Source organism: Ctenopharyngodon idella, chromosome 14 (genome assembly GCF_019924925.1).
Source record: "Ctenopharyngodon idella isolate HZGC_01 chromosome 14, HZGC01, whole genome shotgun sequence".
Classification (NCBI taxonomy): domain Eukaryota; kingdom Metazoa; phylum Chordata; class Actinopteri; order Cypriniformes; family Xenocyprididae; genus Ctenopharyngodon; species Ctenopharyngodon idella.
This window is the reverse complement of record NC_067233.1, coordinates 15,159,551-15,174,612: the sequence shown is the minus strand read 5'-3', so window position 1 is coordinate 15,174,612 and position 15,062 is coordinate 15,159,551. Positions and strand designations below refer to the sequence as shown.

At 37.2% G+C, this 15,062-nt stretch overlaps 1 protein-coding gene across 2 annotated transcripts in view; it reads left to right on the top strand.

Moving 5' to 3' along the window:
• Nucleotides 1-296: 296 nt before the first annotated feature.
• The window catches only part of macrod1 (mono-ADP ribosylhydrolase 1), a 71,563-nt gene continuing 56,797 nt past the window's right edge, over nucleotides 297-15,062 (top strand). Inside the window, exons 1-3 of one of the 2 annotated variants that reach the window (XM_051918285.1) lie at nucleotides 297-911; nucleotides 3,506-3,598; nucleotides 5,235-5,345. In XM_051918285.1, the coding sequence (XP_051774245.1) occupies nucleotides 494-911; nucleotides 3,506-3,598; nucleotides 5,235-5,345 (622 nt within the window). In that variant the 5' untranslated portion in view covers nucleotides 297-493. The remainder of the gene's footprint in view (nucleotides 912-3,505; nucleotides 3,599-5,234; nucleotides 5,346-15,062) is intronic. The other variant, XM_051918284.1, reaches the window with a different exon arrangement.

Here is a 15,062-nt window from a genome sequence, read left to right as displayed (position 1 = left end):
TTCAATGCTATAGTTCCACTTCAACTAAATATATTATGACCTCATATCAATTGAGTAACCTTACATGCAATATTTGTACTTTTAAAACTTTATCTGTCCCAGAACTCACTTTATATATGGTGACCAGTTATAGCACCTAAATTCATATAATGTTTAATCTAAAATTATGTTCAAAAAAGGTATTTGTCAAATCAAAATTATTAGAAGCGGACCAGGTAGACTAAATATTGCGCTTACACCGTCTTGCCGCTAGATGTCAGTAAAGGATGAATGATGTTGATTCGGGACAGTCCAAATAACTAGAAGCGCACGAATTAATTCATGGACCCCTACATATTGGTATAGTCCCATTTGCTTTCATTGTATCAGACAGTTGACTTTCAATTTCACTTATTTTATAAACTATCCCGAAACCAGGATAAAATCGAGTCGCAGACGGGAGTCATTCAGGCTTTAAACATTAAATTTGCCAGCTGTCAAGACAGACCAGACTATGGCGTTTCAGATGTCAAAACTTGCTGCTCGTGTTTCACTCTCAAAAAGTGTTGGGTTCATATCTAGCGCTGAAAACAGATGGCCGAGTCATCTCAATTTCATCAGCAGACTTGCACATCGCTCCTTTCATGCACTCTGCAGCGAAGGCAGAGGTTCTGCAAGTATCAAAGTGCTGCCCTCCCGGGGGGTCTTACTTAAAGCAGACAGGTGGGAGAAGGTTTCCACAGCCTCAAAGTCACTCCACTGGCAGAGTGGAGGGGCCGTTAAGCCACAGCGAGCCACCATGGTTGTCCTAGGCGCCGTGGGAATCTCGGCTGCGTTGTTGGCGTCTCTGAGCACGAGCACACTGCACGCTATGAGCTCGCGGCCCGACCTGAACCTGGACTCGGAGAGCAGTGACTGGAAAGAGGCAAAGAGTGAGTCTCTCCCTCGAGAGTGTGCTGATGTCAGACAGCCGTCCAACACATCCTTCATTAACAGAGAACCAGAAAGAAATATAATTTAACTAACATAATTAAGAAATATAATAACGCGATCTGGGTGATCCGAAGGGGTTTAACTGAAGGGGTTTAATTTGCGATAATGACTACATTAAAGGGTTAGTTCACCCAAAAATGAAATTTCTGTCATTAATTATTCACCCTCATGTCGTTCCACACCCGTAAGACCTTCGTTAATCTTCGGAACACAAATTAAGATATTTTTGTTGAAGTCCAAGGGTTTCTGAAGGAGGGTTTCTCGTAGTGAATGCAGTGCAGCGCTTCCGGGTTCTACATCAAACGCCGACCCGGCATCCTAATGTGCATACTATCCACCCTAAATAGTATAGAATATTATTAATGTATACATATTATTTAGGATGGATAGTATGCACAATGAGACGCAGGCCTACTCTGCGTCAGCATTAGGCATGCGTTGTGCTCACATGTACAGCTTTGGCCAAAACTGAGCTGCCGTTCAGACATAAACACGAAGCGCTGCACTGTGTTCATGGTGTCAACAGCGTAGGAGAAGAACGGGAGAGAAGAAATCGTTGAATAAAGCTGTTATTTTTGTCTTGTTTTTGCATACAAAACGTATTCTTGTCACTTCATAACATTAAGGTTGACCCACTGTAGTCACATGGACTATTTTAACGATGTCTTTAATACCTTTCTGGACCTCAAAAGGTGCAATGACATTGCTGCCTATGTGTGGTTCAGAAACCCTCAGATTTCATCCAAAATATCTTAATTTGCGTTCTGAAGAAGAACGAAGGTCTTATTGGTGTGAAACGACATGACAGAAATTACAGAAATTTTTGGGTGAACTAACCCTTTAACCTGATTTTAGGAATATCTATCGTCTGTCTGTCTGTCTATCTATCAAAATTTCAGAAGGCTTTCTCATGCTAACATCAACATTTGTTTACAAACTTTACTCCTCTAGTTATTAATTTGCAATACAAGTTAACTATTTTGTAAGGTTTTATGCTCACCACCATATATAGACCTATATTTAATTTAATACTGATGTCTCCGATGTCATTTTTATTACAGTTGGTAGCCACTTTAACCCTCTACCGCACGTATTATGATAGACCTATAGAAAAAATTTTTTTCTTTTCTTAGAATGGCTTAACTTGAAGTGCTGTAAAAAAAAATTTGGAAAAAAATATTATTTTAAGGTAATTTATGATATGTTGCCATACGGTAACAACATACAATAGTGGAAATAATTTAGAATATGTGTATAGAATAAGTGTAAATTTACTTATAGTTATTTTTTTCCCCCACAGAAATGTTGTGTTGATTCAAGTGGTGCTATTATAAGCTTTAACACAGTAATTATAAACATTATACACCTTATATATACTTTCCAACATCTTGTGCTTTTATTCCATTATTTTTTGCTGAATAATGCTTTATATTCTTTGAATTTCATTACAGTTTTCATGAATATTATTTAAATTGCAAATTTATACAGTTAAAAACAAATATAATACTGTTCATCATGTATCATAAAACATTGATATAAAACCAAAAACATTGCAGTTCATGAAAATTCAACATTATGCAATCTTATGAGAGGAAGATTATGAACATGAGCCCCCAATAATCCTTAAAACTTCACCTTTTTTCCATATGAAACTTCACGAAGCAGTTTTTTTCAGAGGTGAGGCACAGGTGCACCTCACATTTGGTGCACTTTACCCTAACAATACCCTTACAGCCAGGATACCTGCACCTGCCTTCTTGAGACACCATGGTAGGCCAGTGGTTGGTCTGGTCCAGTAGTACTGGCTGTGGTGGCAGTGGGCAGGCAGGTCTCCGATGTTAATTTTATCCATAATACAAATGACATGGCAGTCCTTAACATACGACTAACCAACATTATATTACTAGCATTAATGTTGTTATTGTTATAGCTTAACAGATTGCAGCTGACCTTGCTAGCTAGCTAAACTATTGCAATAATGTCATTCCATATTGCACAGTGTTGCCGCTTGGCAACACAGACATTTGATTGATTTACCAAGAACTAATTTCATAAAAGCTTTTTTGAGTGGTGAATATGTCATCATAACTTACCTGAGGTGATATTACCAATTTTTTTTGTGAATGTGACATGGGCTGGTTCTTGTTTGTTACCTATGTTTTAGTTTGCTTTCAGCAACTATCGACAAGAGACGGCAGTCTGTCAGAAATCACGCCACAGAAAAAAAATGCATGTTATGTGACTTAACCAAAGCACATTACTGGCTAAACTAAGGTCTTCTCTTACCAACAAAAAACAGGAATGTTCTCTTAAAGAGACAGTGGCAAGGAAATGAGCACAAAGAGTATTTTGCCATATGGCCACACCATGCGGTAGAGGGTTAAGTGCGGAGCAATATGAGCTAAATTAATGTGAGATTTCCAATTCCACTCATAAACGGATAACCCTAAAATTTCTGAATAAAAAAAAAACCTTGCATTTTTGTTTTACATTTATGTTGGTATGATTTGGTTTAAATATTCCTTTTTGGTAGATAAACTTTGCTCCCTGGATAAGGAGAAGAGGAGGGAAATGTACAGGGTTGACTTCATTCCTCTGGAGAAGATTCCTGTCTGGAGTCCATCAGGTGAATAAAACAGTCATTATGTATAATTATAGCAAAAGTAAATCTCTTTGTTTTGATCCTAGTACAGTTTGATCTTTGATGTAGTCCAGAAATTGTTAGAAGGATAATGACATACATTTATTGTATTGTATGTAGACCTATATCTTGACAAACAGTTGATATACAGTGGGTACGGAAAGTATTGAGACCCCCTTAAATTTTTCACACTTTGTTATATTGCAGCCATTTGCTAAAATCATTTAAGTTCATTTTTTTTCCTCATTAATGTACACACAGCACCCCATATTGACAGAAAAACACAGAATTGTTGACATTTTTGCAGATTTATTAAAAAAGAAAAACTGAAATATCACATGGTCCTAAGTATTCAGACCCTTTGCTGTGACACTCATATATTTAACTCAGGTGCTGTCCATTTCTTCTGATCATCCTTGAGATGGTTCTACACCTTCATTTGAGTCCAGCTGTGTTTGATTATACTGATTGGACTTGATTAGGAAAGCCACACACCTGTCTATATAAGACTTTACAGCTCATAGTGCATGTCAGAGCAAATGAGAATCATGAGGTCAAAGGAACTGCCTGAAGAGCTCAGAGACAGAATTGTGGCAAGGCACAGATCTGGCCAAGGTTACAAAAACATTTCTGCTGCACTTAAGGTTCCTAAGAGTACAGTGGCCTCCATAATCCTTAAATGGAAGACGTTTGGGACGACCAGAACCCTTCCTAGAGCTGGCCGTCCGGCCAAACTGAGCTATCGGGGGAGAAGAGCCTTGGTGAGAGAGGTAAAGAAGAACCCAAAGATCACTGTGGCTGAGCTCCAGAGATTCAGTCGGGAGATGGGAGAAAGTTGTAGAAAGTCAACCATCACTGCAGCCCTCCACCAGTCGGGGCTTTATGGCAGAGTGGCCCGACGGAAGCCTCTCCTCAGTGCAAGACACATGAAAGCCCGCATGGAGGACTCCAAGATGGTGAGAAATAAGATTCTCTGGTCTGATGAGACCAAGATAGAACTTTTTGGCCTTAATTCTAAGCAGTATATGTGGAGAAAACCAGGCACTGCTCATCACCTGTCCAATACAGTCCCAACAGTGAAGCATGATGGTGGCAGCATCATGCTGTGGGGGTGTTTTTGAATGCGGCCAAGTACAGGGATATCCTGGACGAAAACCTTCTCCAGAGTGCTCAGGACCTCAGACTGGGCCGAAGGTTTACCTTCCAACAAGACAATGACCCTAAGCACACAGCTAAAATAACGAAGGCGTGGCTTCACAACAACTCCGTGACTGTTCTTGAATGGCCCAGCCAGAGCCCTGACTTAAACCCAATTCAGCATCTCTGGAGAGACCTAAAAATGGCTGTCCACCAACGTTTACCATCCAACCTGACAGAACTGGATGAATACTTAGGACCATGTGATATTTCAGTTTTTCTTTTTTAATAAATCTGCAAAAATGTCAACAATTCTGTGTTTTTCTGTCAATATGGGGTGCTGTGTGTACATTAATGAGGGAAAAAAATTAACTTAAATGATTTTAGCAAATGGCTGCAATATAACAAAGAGTGAAAAATTTAAGGGGGTCTGAATACTTTCCGTGCCCACTGTATGTTAACATCACTGTTTGCTTCCTCTTAGGTGACTCCTCTTGTAAGCCTCAGTACAAAGTCAATGAAGAGTTGAATAAGAAAATATCCCTCTTCAGTGGTGACATCACAAAACTGGAGATCGACGCGATTGCCAATGCAGGTGAGAGTCGAAGTACAGGAAAAATCATAGTCTTCATTTACCTGCTTGTGTTTGTCTGCCAAACAATTTTATTGTTTCCCAAAACGCTTGTGACTGGCCATATATCATAAACTTAAAAGAGAATCAGCAGTTTATTGTTAAAAGTTTTTTTTTTTCTTGGTCATTTTTTATTTCATTTTTGTTAAATATGCAATGCACAAAAAAAATTTGGCATAGTTGAGCTTGTGGCCCTGTTTTGTCTGAATGAACACTGCTCTATATAATAAGGCAAGTGAGTCATTGACTTTCTCAGTTGACAGCACTAAATGTCCATTTGAGTTTAGAGAGCGAATGCGCTCAATACTTTTATAGAGGAAAACAACAACAAAAAAACTCTCTTCAGCCATGTCACTCTTTTCCAGTACTATTTTAATAAAGTAGAACAGTAATTGTCAGCAGTCCTCATCAGTAGAGCTCATGTCACTAGGTGGAGGTAGAGATTACTGCCTGTCTGTGGTATCCAGTCTGTCCCTTTGTTCCAAAACTCTCAGGTGTGTCTACATTCATCTGCATTTGCTTGTGTGTTCTTGGCAGTTGCAGAACAAAGTGACTTTCAGGAAATTTCAAGCCTTTCACATTTGCATCTTTTAAATAGCTAAAGAGACAAGTCAAGTATTAAGACGACAGACTAAAAACATCAGGGGTGTAACCATCATTTCAGAAATGTGGGGGACAGAAATGTCAAGTGTATTACCAGGGCCCGTAAGTATAAAACTTCTCAGAAATGCTCTTAAGAATAGTCTTAAGCTTTGGCTTGAGTGTCAAAAAATTCTTAGTAAAAAGTAGGACTTTATAAATGTAGGAGACCTTTATAAAGAAGCTAAAAGCAACTTTCAGCAAAGTACACTGAATCAGCCAATAGAGCCTGCAAGGGTGAAGTCTCAGCAGCAGGACACCAATCATGTAATGTAATGTAATGTAATTATAATAAAAATCATTTACTTAAGACACTTAAAGATTTATTTTAATATTTATTTAAAAATGTATTTAATTTTGCATTGTGCAAAATTATCAAAAAATAGTGTTGATGCTACAGAATCCTTTTCTACTGGTACATGTCTCCTCATTTATAGTTAGAGCAATGATGTGAACATGAGTTCCAACAGCGGCTCCAAATCATACAGTAATGGCCAAAAGTGTTGACCAGCCTGGGAAAATTGACATCTTCATGGGAAATGTAATAACTTCTCCCACTCCACAAATCAATGCGATGACTGCAGTAATCAAAGTAATAATGACAAATTTTGTCAAATGTAAAAATGCAGCAGTGCACCGGTGTTTTTGCAAGCATTACCATGTGACTTGGAGCTGTTGATGGAACTCATGTTCGCAAATTCTGTAGTTTTTACAGAATAATTTTGGCAGCTGGGGTTGCCAGAATAATTTTGTAAAAAATACAGAAAAACTGTAAACACATTTACAGAACAAACTGTAAATCTTACAGTATAAAACTGTAATTTACAAACAAGAAAATTTGAATGTAAACCAGTAAATTCAACAATGCACACTACTACTAAAATCTGTTTTGTACCTTTAACATTTGACAACCACCATAATAATGCAGGTGGAAAAAAAAAGAGAAAGCCACATGAAGAATCAGTTCATCACAAGTAGCTTTTCCACGAGCTGAAGTATATACTAATATAAGGAAGGTGCACAGAGTCATTCATGCAAACGCAAAACACCATCATGGTAACACTTACATAATGCAATAAACATTCATTAAACAACAGAAGATGTAACATAAAACCCTAATGTGCACAACTGATAACAAAAACTATTAAGAAACATGACTATTTAAACAAAATACTTTCAAATGTGGAGTGTCACACAGGGAATATCAGTTTTCAGTTTTTGACTGTAAATTATACATTGATTTGTTTTTTTTTTTACTTCTAAAAATTGTAACATTTACAGCATTTACTGTGAAAATTACATAAAATGTCTAGTAAGAGCTTTTACTGTTTTCCCCTGTATATAGTACGGGAACTTACTGTTAACCTATTTACACATTTTTTTTCCGTAGCATTTTTACAACATTTTATCGTTAAAATCACATTCATTTTTTACAGTGAAAAGGATATTTTTTTACAGTAGAAAAGGATTCCGTAGCATCAACACTAATTTGTGATAATTTTGCGTAGTTGTGCTTGAAGTCAATTGTTTTATTTGTGATAACACAATGAAACATACCAAATCATGCAAAGAAATTATGAACGTGTAAAAACAAGAGAGAACCAGTGGAATATTAATAACTGATTATGTTGTTGTCAATGTTTTCTTTTTGCTGTAGCTTTTTTGTTTTTCTAAAACCTGTAGTTGTAGTTTGCCTTTTTTGCCAAATAATTTTGTCAGATAATTACCTGCACTAAGTTTAGTGTTTTGTTCTTCTTTCATATATTTTGCTCATATTTTGAGGGTTTAAGAAAACTTGTAAGGTCATTAAAAACAAAAAACAAATCAAAACAAAAAACTTTGCACATCACTTTTGCCCACTACTGTATGTTTGGTGTGGTCAGTGCCACAGTAGTGTTATTTAAGACCCTGCTGACTGTGGACTGATTGGCCCAAGTAATCACCGGTGGACTGCTGCATTTTTACAGTTGCCAAAAAATGTCATTATTACTTTGATTACTGCAGTTAGAGCATTGATTTGTAGAGTGGGAGAAGTTATTACATTTCTTACAAGGTCAGTTACAAAAAGAATCCCTTTACGATCAAGCCTGTATCTCCCCATCATCATAACATAATATACATGTACGTAACTCCAATATATTATGTCTTTGTTGGAAAGTGTGTGGTCTAACTAGGTTAGGATACCTCTCCAGCACACCTATATAATTTAGGAGCTGAGACCTAATTTTAACCTTTATGAATCACACTCTTTCTTAAAGGGATAGTTCACCCAAAAATGAAAATCATGATTTACTCACCCTCAAGCCATCCTAAGTGTATATAAGTTGACTTACGCAGTATGCAGATGGTCATCTGCCGGAAGCTAGTTATTTTAGTTTAGTTTTAAATATGGATATTTTTCTTACAAAAACCCATCGCTTCGCTTCAGAAGGACTTTATTAGCCCCCTGGAGCCTTTTGGATTATTTTTTATGATGGATGGATGCATTTTTGGGGGCTTCAAAATTCACTACTACATTATAAAGTTTGGAAGAGCCAGGACATTTTTAAAAATGTCTCTGATTATGTTTGTCTGAAAGAAGATAGTCACATACATCTAGGATGGCTTGAGGGAGAGTAAATCATGGGATAATTTTCCTTTTTGGGTGAACTAATAAGAGTGACACACTTAAGACTAAAATTTTACTCTGAGCAGCTTTATATATACGGCCCATGTTTTTTTTTTTTTTTTCTCAGACAATTATTTAATTGACAGGTTTTATCTTTTCCTATCGCTTGCTTTTAATTGGTTAAGAAATCAAATACACTGCTGAACAATAACCACTAATTTGTATTCTATAATATTTCTTCCTATATTTTCTTTATGACAATTTTATGATTGGTTGACATCATGGATTTTATAAAATGTAAAAAAATGATCACAGAATTTTTCTTCATAAAAGGGATTTCCTGGAACATAATAAGTCATTACTTCGAGTCAGTTTTGGACTTTCTGCGAGAGAGCCGGCTTCCAGTACGAATGAAACGTACATTACACAAGAGTGTTTAGCACTCCATAATGTTCACACTCTTGGTTTCATCTTAGTAAAGCTGTACCTCCAAACTTTATTCAGAGTAGCCATAGGAAACAAGGTTATGAGGGACAGATTTACAGTATGTTCAGTAAGTTATATGTCAGTTGTTCAACACTGAAGTATGTTGTTATGAAAGATGACTGTAAAAATGAGATGGAACTAAGATATTAGGACTGTACAGAACTATCCCTCACAGCCTTGTTTTCATTTGTGTTCAAATAAATATGCTGAACTAACCTGACTAGGGTCCATTGTAAGTTAGGAAATGAAACTATTTCATAATTAATATACAGCTATTAGAGTCAGCATATTCCAGATATTTAGCATATTGACATTAGCATATTCATTCAGCATTAGTAGAGTGCTCAGGTTTATTATTTCTCCATCATCACCTCTAAGCTGTCATAAAGCAAAGCAATGGCTGGTTAATGTTTTAGCAATCATATTACCACATAGGACTTTATGCATGCTGCTAGTCGGCCTAATGGATCTCATTTAAACAGGTGTGCATGAGCAGAAAGAAAGGAAGTGGGCGAGGAGAAAAAGAAGCTGAAAAGGCAAAGGACTAAGAGTGGGCATGAAGAGAGAGAGATAGAGGAGTTTGTCTGACAGGGCATTGATTCATCTCTCCCAGTTGACGCATTGATCGGCTGGCCGTAGGTCTCTGTGTAAAAGCGTGAGGATTAACAGACTATCCAGTGGTCATTAATTTGGAGGTTGGAATGAACTTCCCAGGACTGCTAAGTATGCATCTCACTCACCAAAGTACCCAAGTGAGCGAAAGCACGCACCTTTTTGTATCTGGCATGTTTTTATAGCATGTTGATTTTGCAGGTATGATATAACATAATTGGTGTTTTTTAAAGTCATCTTGAAATGACATTTGCAACTTATTGTGACATTTCAGAGTGAAGTAGAAAAAAGTAAGGCACTTTATTTTACCCATTGGGATTTGTCTGGATCTTAAAGTTGTTGCTATATGACAGGTAAAAAATAAGAGGGCTTGGTGACATCAAGTGTAAGGAAAGAAAAGAGAAGAAAAGTAGTTTCAGAGGTGGGACACGTTATTAAGTTTTGGTTTTTTGGAATAACCTGCATGAACTGTTCACATCAAGGACGTTGTGTATCCAGCTTATTTTGAAAGTAAAAATGGGCACAGCTGTTTGTAAATTGAATGTGCCTGTCTTCCGGTGTCATCCGCTTCCAATTATTTTTTTAGCTGTAGAAAACCGGCTGTTATGTTGCTTGATATTGCAATATGGTATTTCTTACTGCTTGTAGTATTGCTTGTAGCTTGTACCATTTACTGCACTTTGTTATTCTTCTAGATATTTACATATAACATATAACTAATGAATAGGAAGTCTCACTGATTCACAGAAAATTGCTTAATTCCACGTTGCAAAATAAGTAAATTTTTGGTGTCCAGTCCGGTAGCACATTAATCTGAAAAAACTTTGCATGCGCATGATGCGCTGTTCAAAGAAATTCACCCTTAACTGTATTATTATAGTGTATAATATTCAGTGATCATGCCTTTGACCAGTCACCATACAAATGTTACAGTGCCGTGATTATTTTATTTATCTTTTAGCTTTTCATCCAGGGGTGGACAAGATTTTTGGCACATGGCTCACATATATATGAATAAAATTACCTTTGAGATACAATGTTCTTCTCGATTAGTAATTGTGTTCCTAAAGGGATAGTTCACCCAAAAATTAAAATTCTGTCATCATTTACTCACCGTCAAGTTGTTCCAAACCTGTGTGAATTTCTTTCTTCTGCTGAACACAAAAGAAGATATTTCGAAGAATGTCAGTAACAAAACAGTTGAATCCCATTGACTTTAATAGTAAGGGAAAAAATACTATGGAAGTCAGTGGGGTCCATCAACTATTTGGTTACCCATATTCTTCAAAATATCTTCTTTTGTGTTCAGCAGAAGAAAGAAATTCATACAAGTTTGGAACAACTTGACGGTGAGTAAATGATGACAGAATTTTCATATTTAGGTGAACTATCCCTTTAAAGCCGAGAGACGTTAATGTACTTCTAGTACATGACACACAGTTTTCTGAAGTATATCTGTGACTGATTGGGCCACTCATTTCTAATATACTTAAAGTAGTTCAAATAATGAAGTATTTAATAAAACAAACAATTTGTTCATGTAAAGTTTAATTTAGTACCCATTTCAGGTCTTGGAGTCTGTACTAAAGAGCAGATAAATTGAATCAGGTGTGTTTGATTTGGGAGACATCCAAATTGTGCAGTGTTGGAGGTACTCCAGGACCAGGGTCGAGAAACAGATCTGTATTTTATTAAAGTTTATCTCCGGGATGTAGGTAGCACCATGCAGTGACTTTCCTTTGAACAGAAAATAGCTTTGGAGATCGATAATCTCCAACATGCAGTTAGATATTTGGTACCACCTTTCGCGGTGGAAAAATGAAAGAGAGAACATGCTCATGGTTGCCATGTCAGACAAATTCATTCAAATATTGGGTGGAATGTTGACAAATTGGCAACCCTGACCATGTTAAATACTCGGGGAGGCTCGTTAGGTGCTACTGAGCTATATCAAATGACAAAACAATTTCAGGATAATTGACCCGTGGGCTTAATTAAACCACGTTGAGGGCTGTAGTTTAGTGTCCGCGCTAGACTGTTATTAAGGTCAGATTTAAACAACAGTTGAACTGAGCAAAAATGTACAAAAGCACATGAAACATATGAGTCTTTGAAACTTTGAGAACTCAGTCAGTCAATAGGGAGAGTAATGGAGAATTGGGCTGGAGTGGGGAGGACTGTTTGTCTGTTGTTCTCCATAAAGATTGGATTTACAATAACATTGCCTCCACCCCCTGTCCTCTCTCTCCTCCCTCTCACAACATTTTACAGCTCTTGGCTCCTGGATCTGCCCTATAAAACACCGTAAACATAAAATCCACAAGCACTTAAGAACTGTCCTTCCGAGAGCAGGGGTGGAGGGAGGGATAAACATCCTTTTTACGCCACTAGCCATCCATCGCTCTGTCAATCCACCCATCCATCTAGTTAGTGGGAGAGGATATACTGTCCTGTATTGGTTTATTAAGATGCATTACATTGTGAATAGTGTATTGTGATTGAGTTTGTGAGAGAAACCACATGCCCTTGTTGGTTATATGACCGCAAAGTAAACGAAAAGAATTTTTTTAAATTATTATTAGGGGAAGGTTGTAGGATCATAACCTCGAAATAGAATCAACAGTGTTGTTTAATGAAGACTGTGTTGCTGCACCATGTTTGCTCATGGGAGAAATTGCATTTGCCCTCCATGTTTATTCATATTCTGCTGGGAATTAAGGACGAGTGTCAGTATTCTGAGTCACTGATAAGAAATATTCCAGTCACGGATACAGAAACGATCCCAGATAAGAGTGACGCCATGCTGTATAGATTAAAATGGAACTAAGAGATTTTATTGAATTTCTTAAAAATAGAAAAAATAAATAAATAAATATAGTGGATGGATTTGATTTGAATTTCTGTATTATAAAAAGCAGCAAAAGAAACTGGAGGGCGCTGTAAATGAGCTGAAGGCTACTAGTTTTTTTTTTTTTTTTAATTTCTACTTTTGACTGACAGCAGAATAATCTAGAAAGCCCCAAGATGTGTTGTGCAGAACTCTATCTTTACCCTCAGCTGGAAAAATAGCCCCACAGATAGAGTAGAGAGGCATGACAGAGGATGAGAATGAAGGGAGTAATGCTGCATTTCTGCCTGCGCCGTTTTAGACTTCACTGCCGGGTTAGACGGTATGCATAATTCACACTGATATGTCTTCCTTTCACAGAAAGCTTGTGATATTCACACAGTTTTAGCAGGGAGTGTGGATAGCGCCACACAGGCGTATGTAAAATGTGTAGACATCTCTAAATAGGTCTGAAAATGCAGCTTATTTGTCAAAGAGCATAAGCCATTAAATCTGTTATCTGTTGCAAATGAAGCTCAGCATCCTTAGCTGGTGGTTCAGACCCCTCTCACCAGCGTAGGCGAATTTAAAATGAGTTCACACTGAGAAATCTCACATCTCTCAGCATATGCCACATTGTTGCTAATTGGAAACCAAGCTTGTTGGAGGGAATTGGTTGTCACACACACAACCCTAATAAATTCATTCTGTCTGCGTCGCTTAGAAAATTTCATTTCATTGAAATGGCTTTTCTTTTATGTGGTGTTTTAGCCAATTTAGTTTGTTTTGTTGAAAACTGTGGCAATTTGGAAAAAGAAGAAAAAAAGATTCAATCATGTATGCGAACAATGAATATGAACTGAATGAGAATATAATTGTTTAGATATTTTGGAACATCCAGAAATTCCCAAACGTAGTGCAGTGAGTGAATTCTGTTTGATGCCCGAGGCTTTGTAATCATCTTTCTGTTACTGAACCTTTAATAATATTAATTAGGATTTTACTGTAAATGAATTATTTTTAAATGAATGATTTAGGATTAAAAAAAAAAAAAAAAAAAGTTTGCAGAATGGCAGCCACATAGCAATTATTTCAGGCCTCCTTAAAATCCTCCCACCTATTCCATTCTCTCACAATCAATCGCCACTTTAGCTCCGATGAAGGAATGTGAATTTGTTGGTCTCCTCTCTTGTCTAATTAGCTTAATTGACCCAATGTGGTAAATGCAGGGAAAAGAGGCATGCGGTTCATCAGGGACGACTTCTGAGAGTTTCTTCTGCTGTTTGGATAGGTGCAATTGCTCGCAGTAATTGTAATTCTCAGTTTGGTTGCACTAGGTACAATGTGAGAGGCACTGTGAAGCCACTAGGTGTAGCTTCTTGGGAGTTTGATTTACCAGTAATTGGGACTTGTCAAACTCTCAAGTTAATTGTTGGGTATTGTCAAGTTGGCCTTTTAACTGGTGATTTGAGCGGCAAAAGCTACTTTAAGGTTCGTTATGGATGCCGTATCTGTGCCGCCTTCTATATGTCAGTGTCTACAACTGTCTTCGCCAGTCATTTGCTTTAATAACACTCAATAATTTGATGTTGCTGGGAATTGTAAATCACTATGGAAGAAGGTGCTGTTTTCCAATTATCTAGAATTACATTCATTTGAGAAATGGGTTGGGGATCAGGTGCAAATAACTAATTGAACTTTACGTTGTCTGAGAGGACATGGCATGCCCTTTTACGTACACATTAAGCTATTGAAGAGCTTGTCTTTAAAGCCCATTCTTTCTTGGATACTGTATACTGCACTTCCCCCTTCTCATTATATTGATTTCTGCATTGCTTACACAGGCATTACCACACTCTCCAGATTGGAGGCATGTTTGCGCTTAAACAGACACTATCCAATTGGCTACTCTTTTCTTTATTCACTCTTCCAGCGGATGAGCGTGTGCCATATATGCCTATCAATGCTATCGTGGAGATTTTCTCTAAACTGTTCAAATTTATAAGGCCCTTAGGGAACTGACAAAGGGGATTATGTCTCACACATGATGGGTGCATTCGTTATTATTTTAAAGCACAGGGGGAAAAATGATAGACCCTTTTCACAGACTGTGATCTGTGAAAAAATTTTTATGTACATTTATAACACTATACTTAGTATTATATTACCTTTGCATCAAATTACAAAAAAACTAGTTAACGCTGCTGTGAGGGTTTTTCTAATACAGCGGCTGTGGGAGTTTCCTCTTTTTGAAAGTTGTGAAAACACTATTGTTGAATTTTTCTCTTGCTATTTGTGCAAATGGAAACACAAAAAATATATTTAAAGGGTTAGTTCACCCAAAAATGAAAATTCTGTCATTAATTACTCACCCTCATGTCGTTCCACACCCATAAGACCTTCGTTCATCTTCAGAACACAAATTAAGATATTTTTGATAAAATCCGATGGCTCAGTGAGTCCTGCATTGCCAGCAAGATCCTTTCCTTTTTCAATGCCCAGAAAGGTA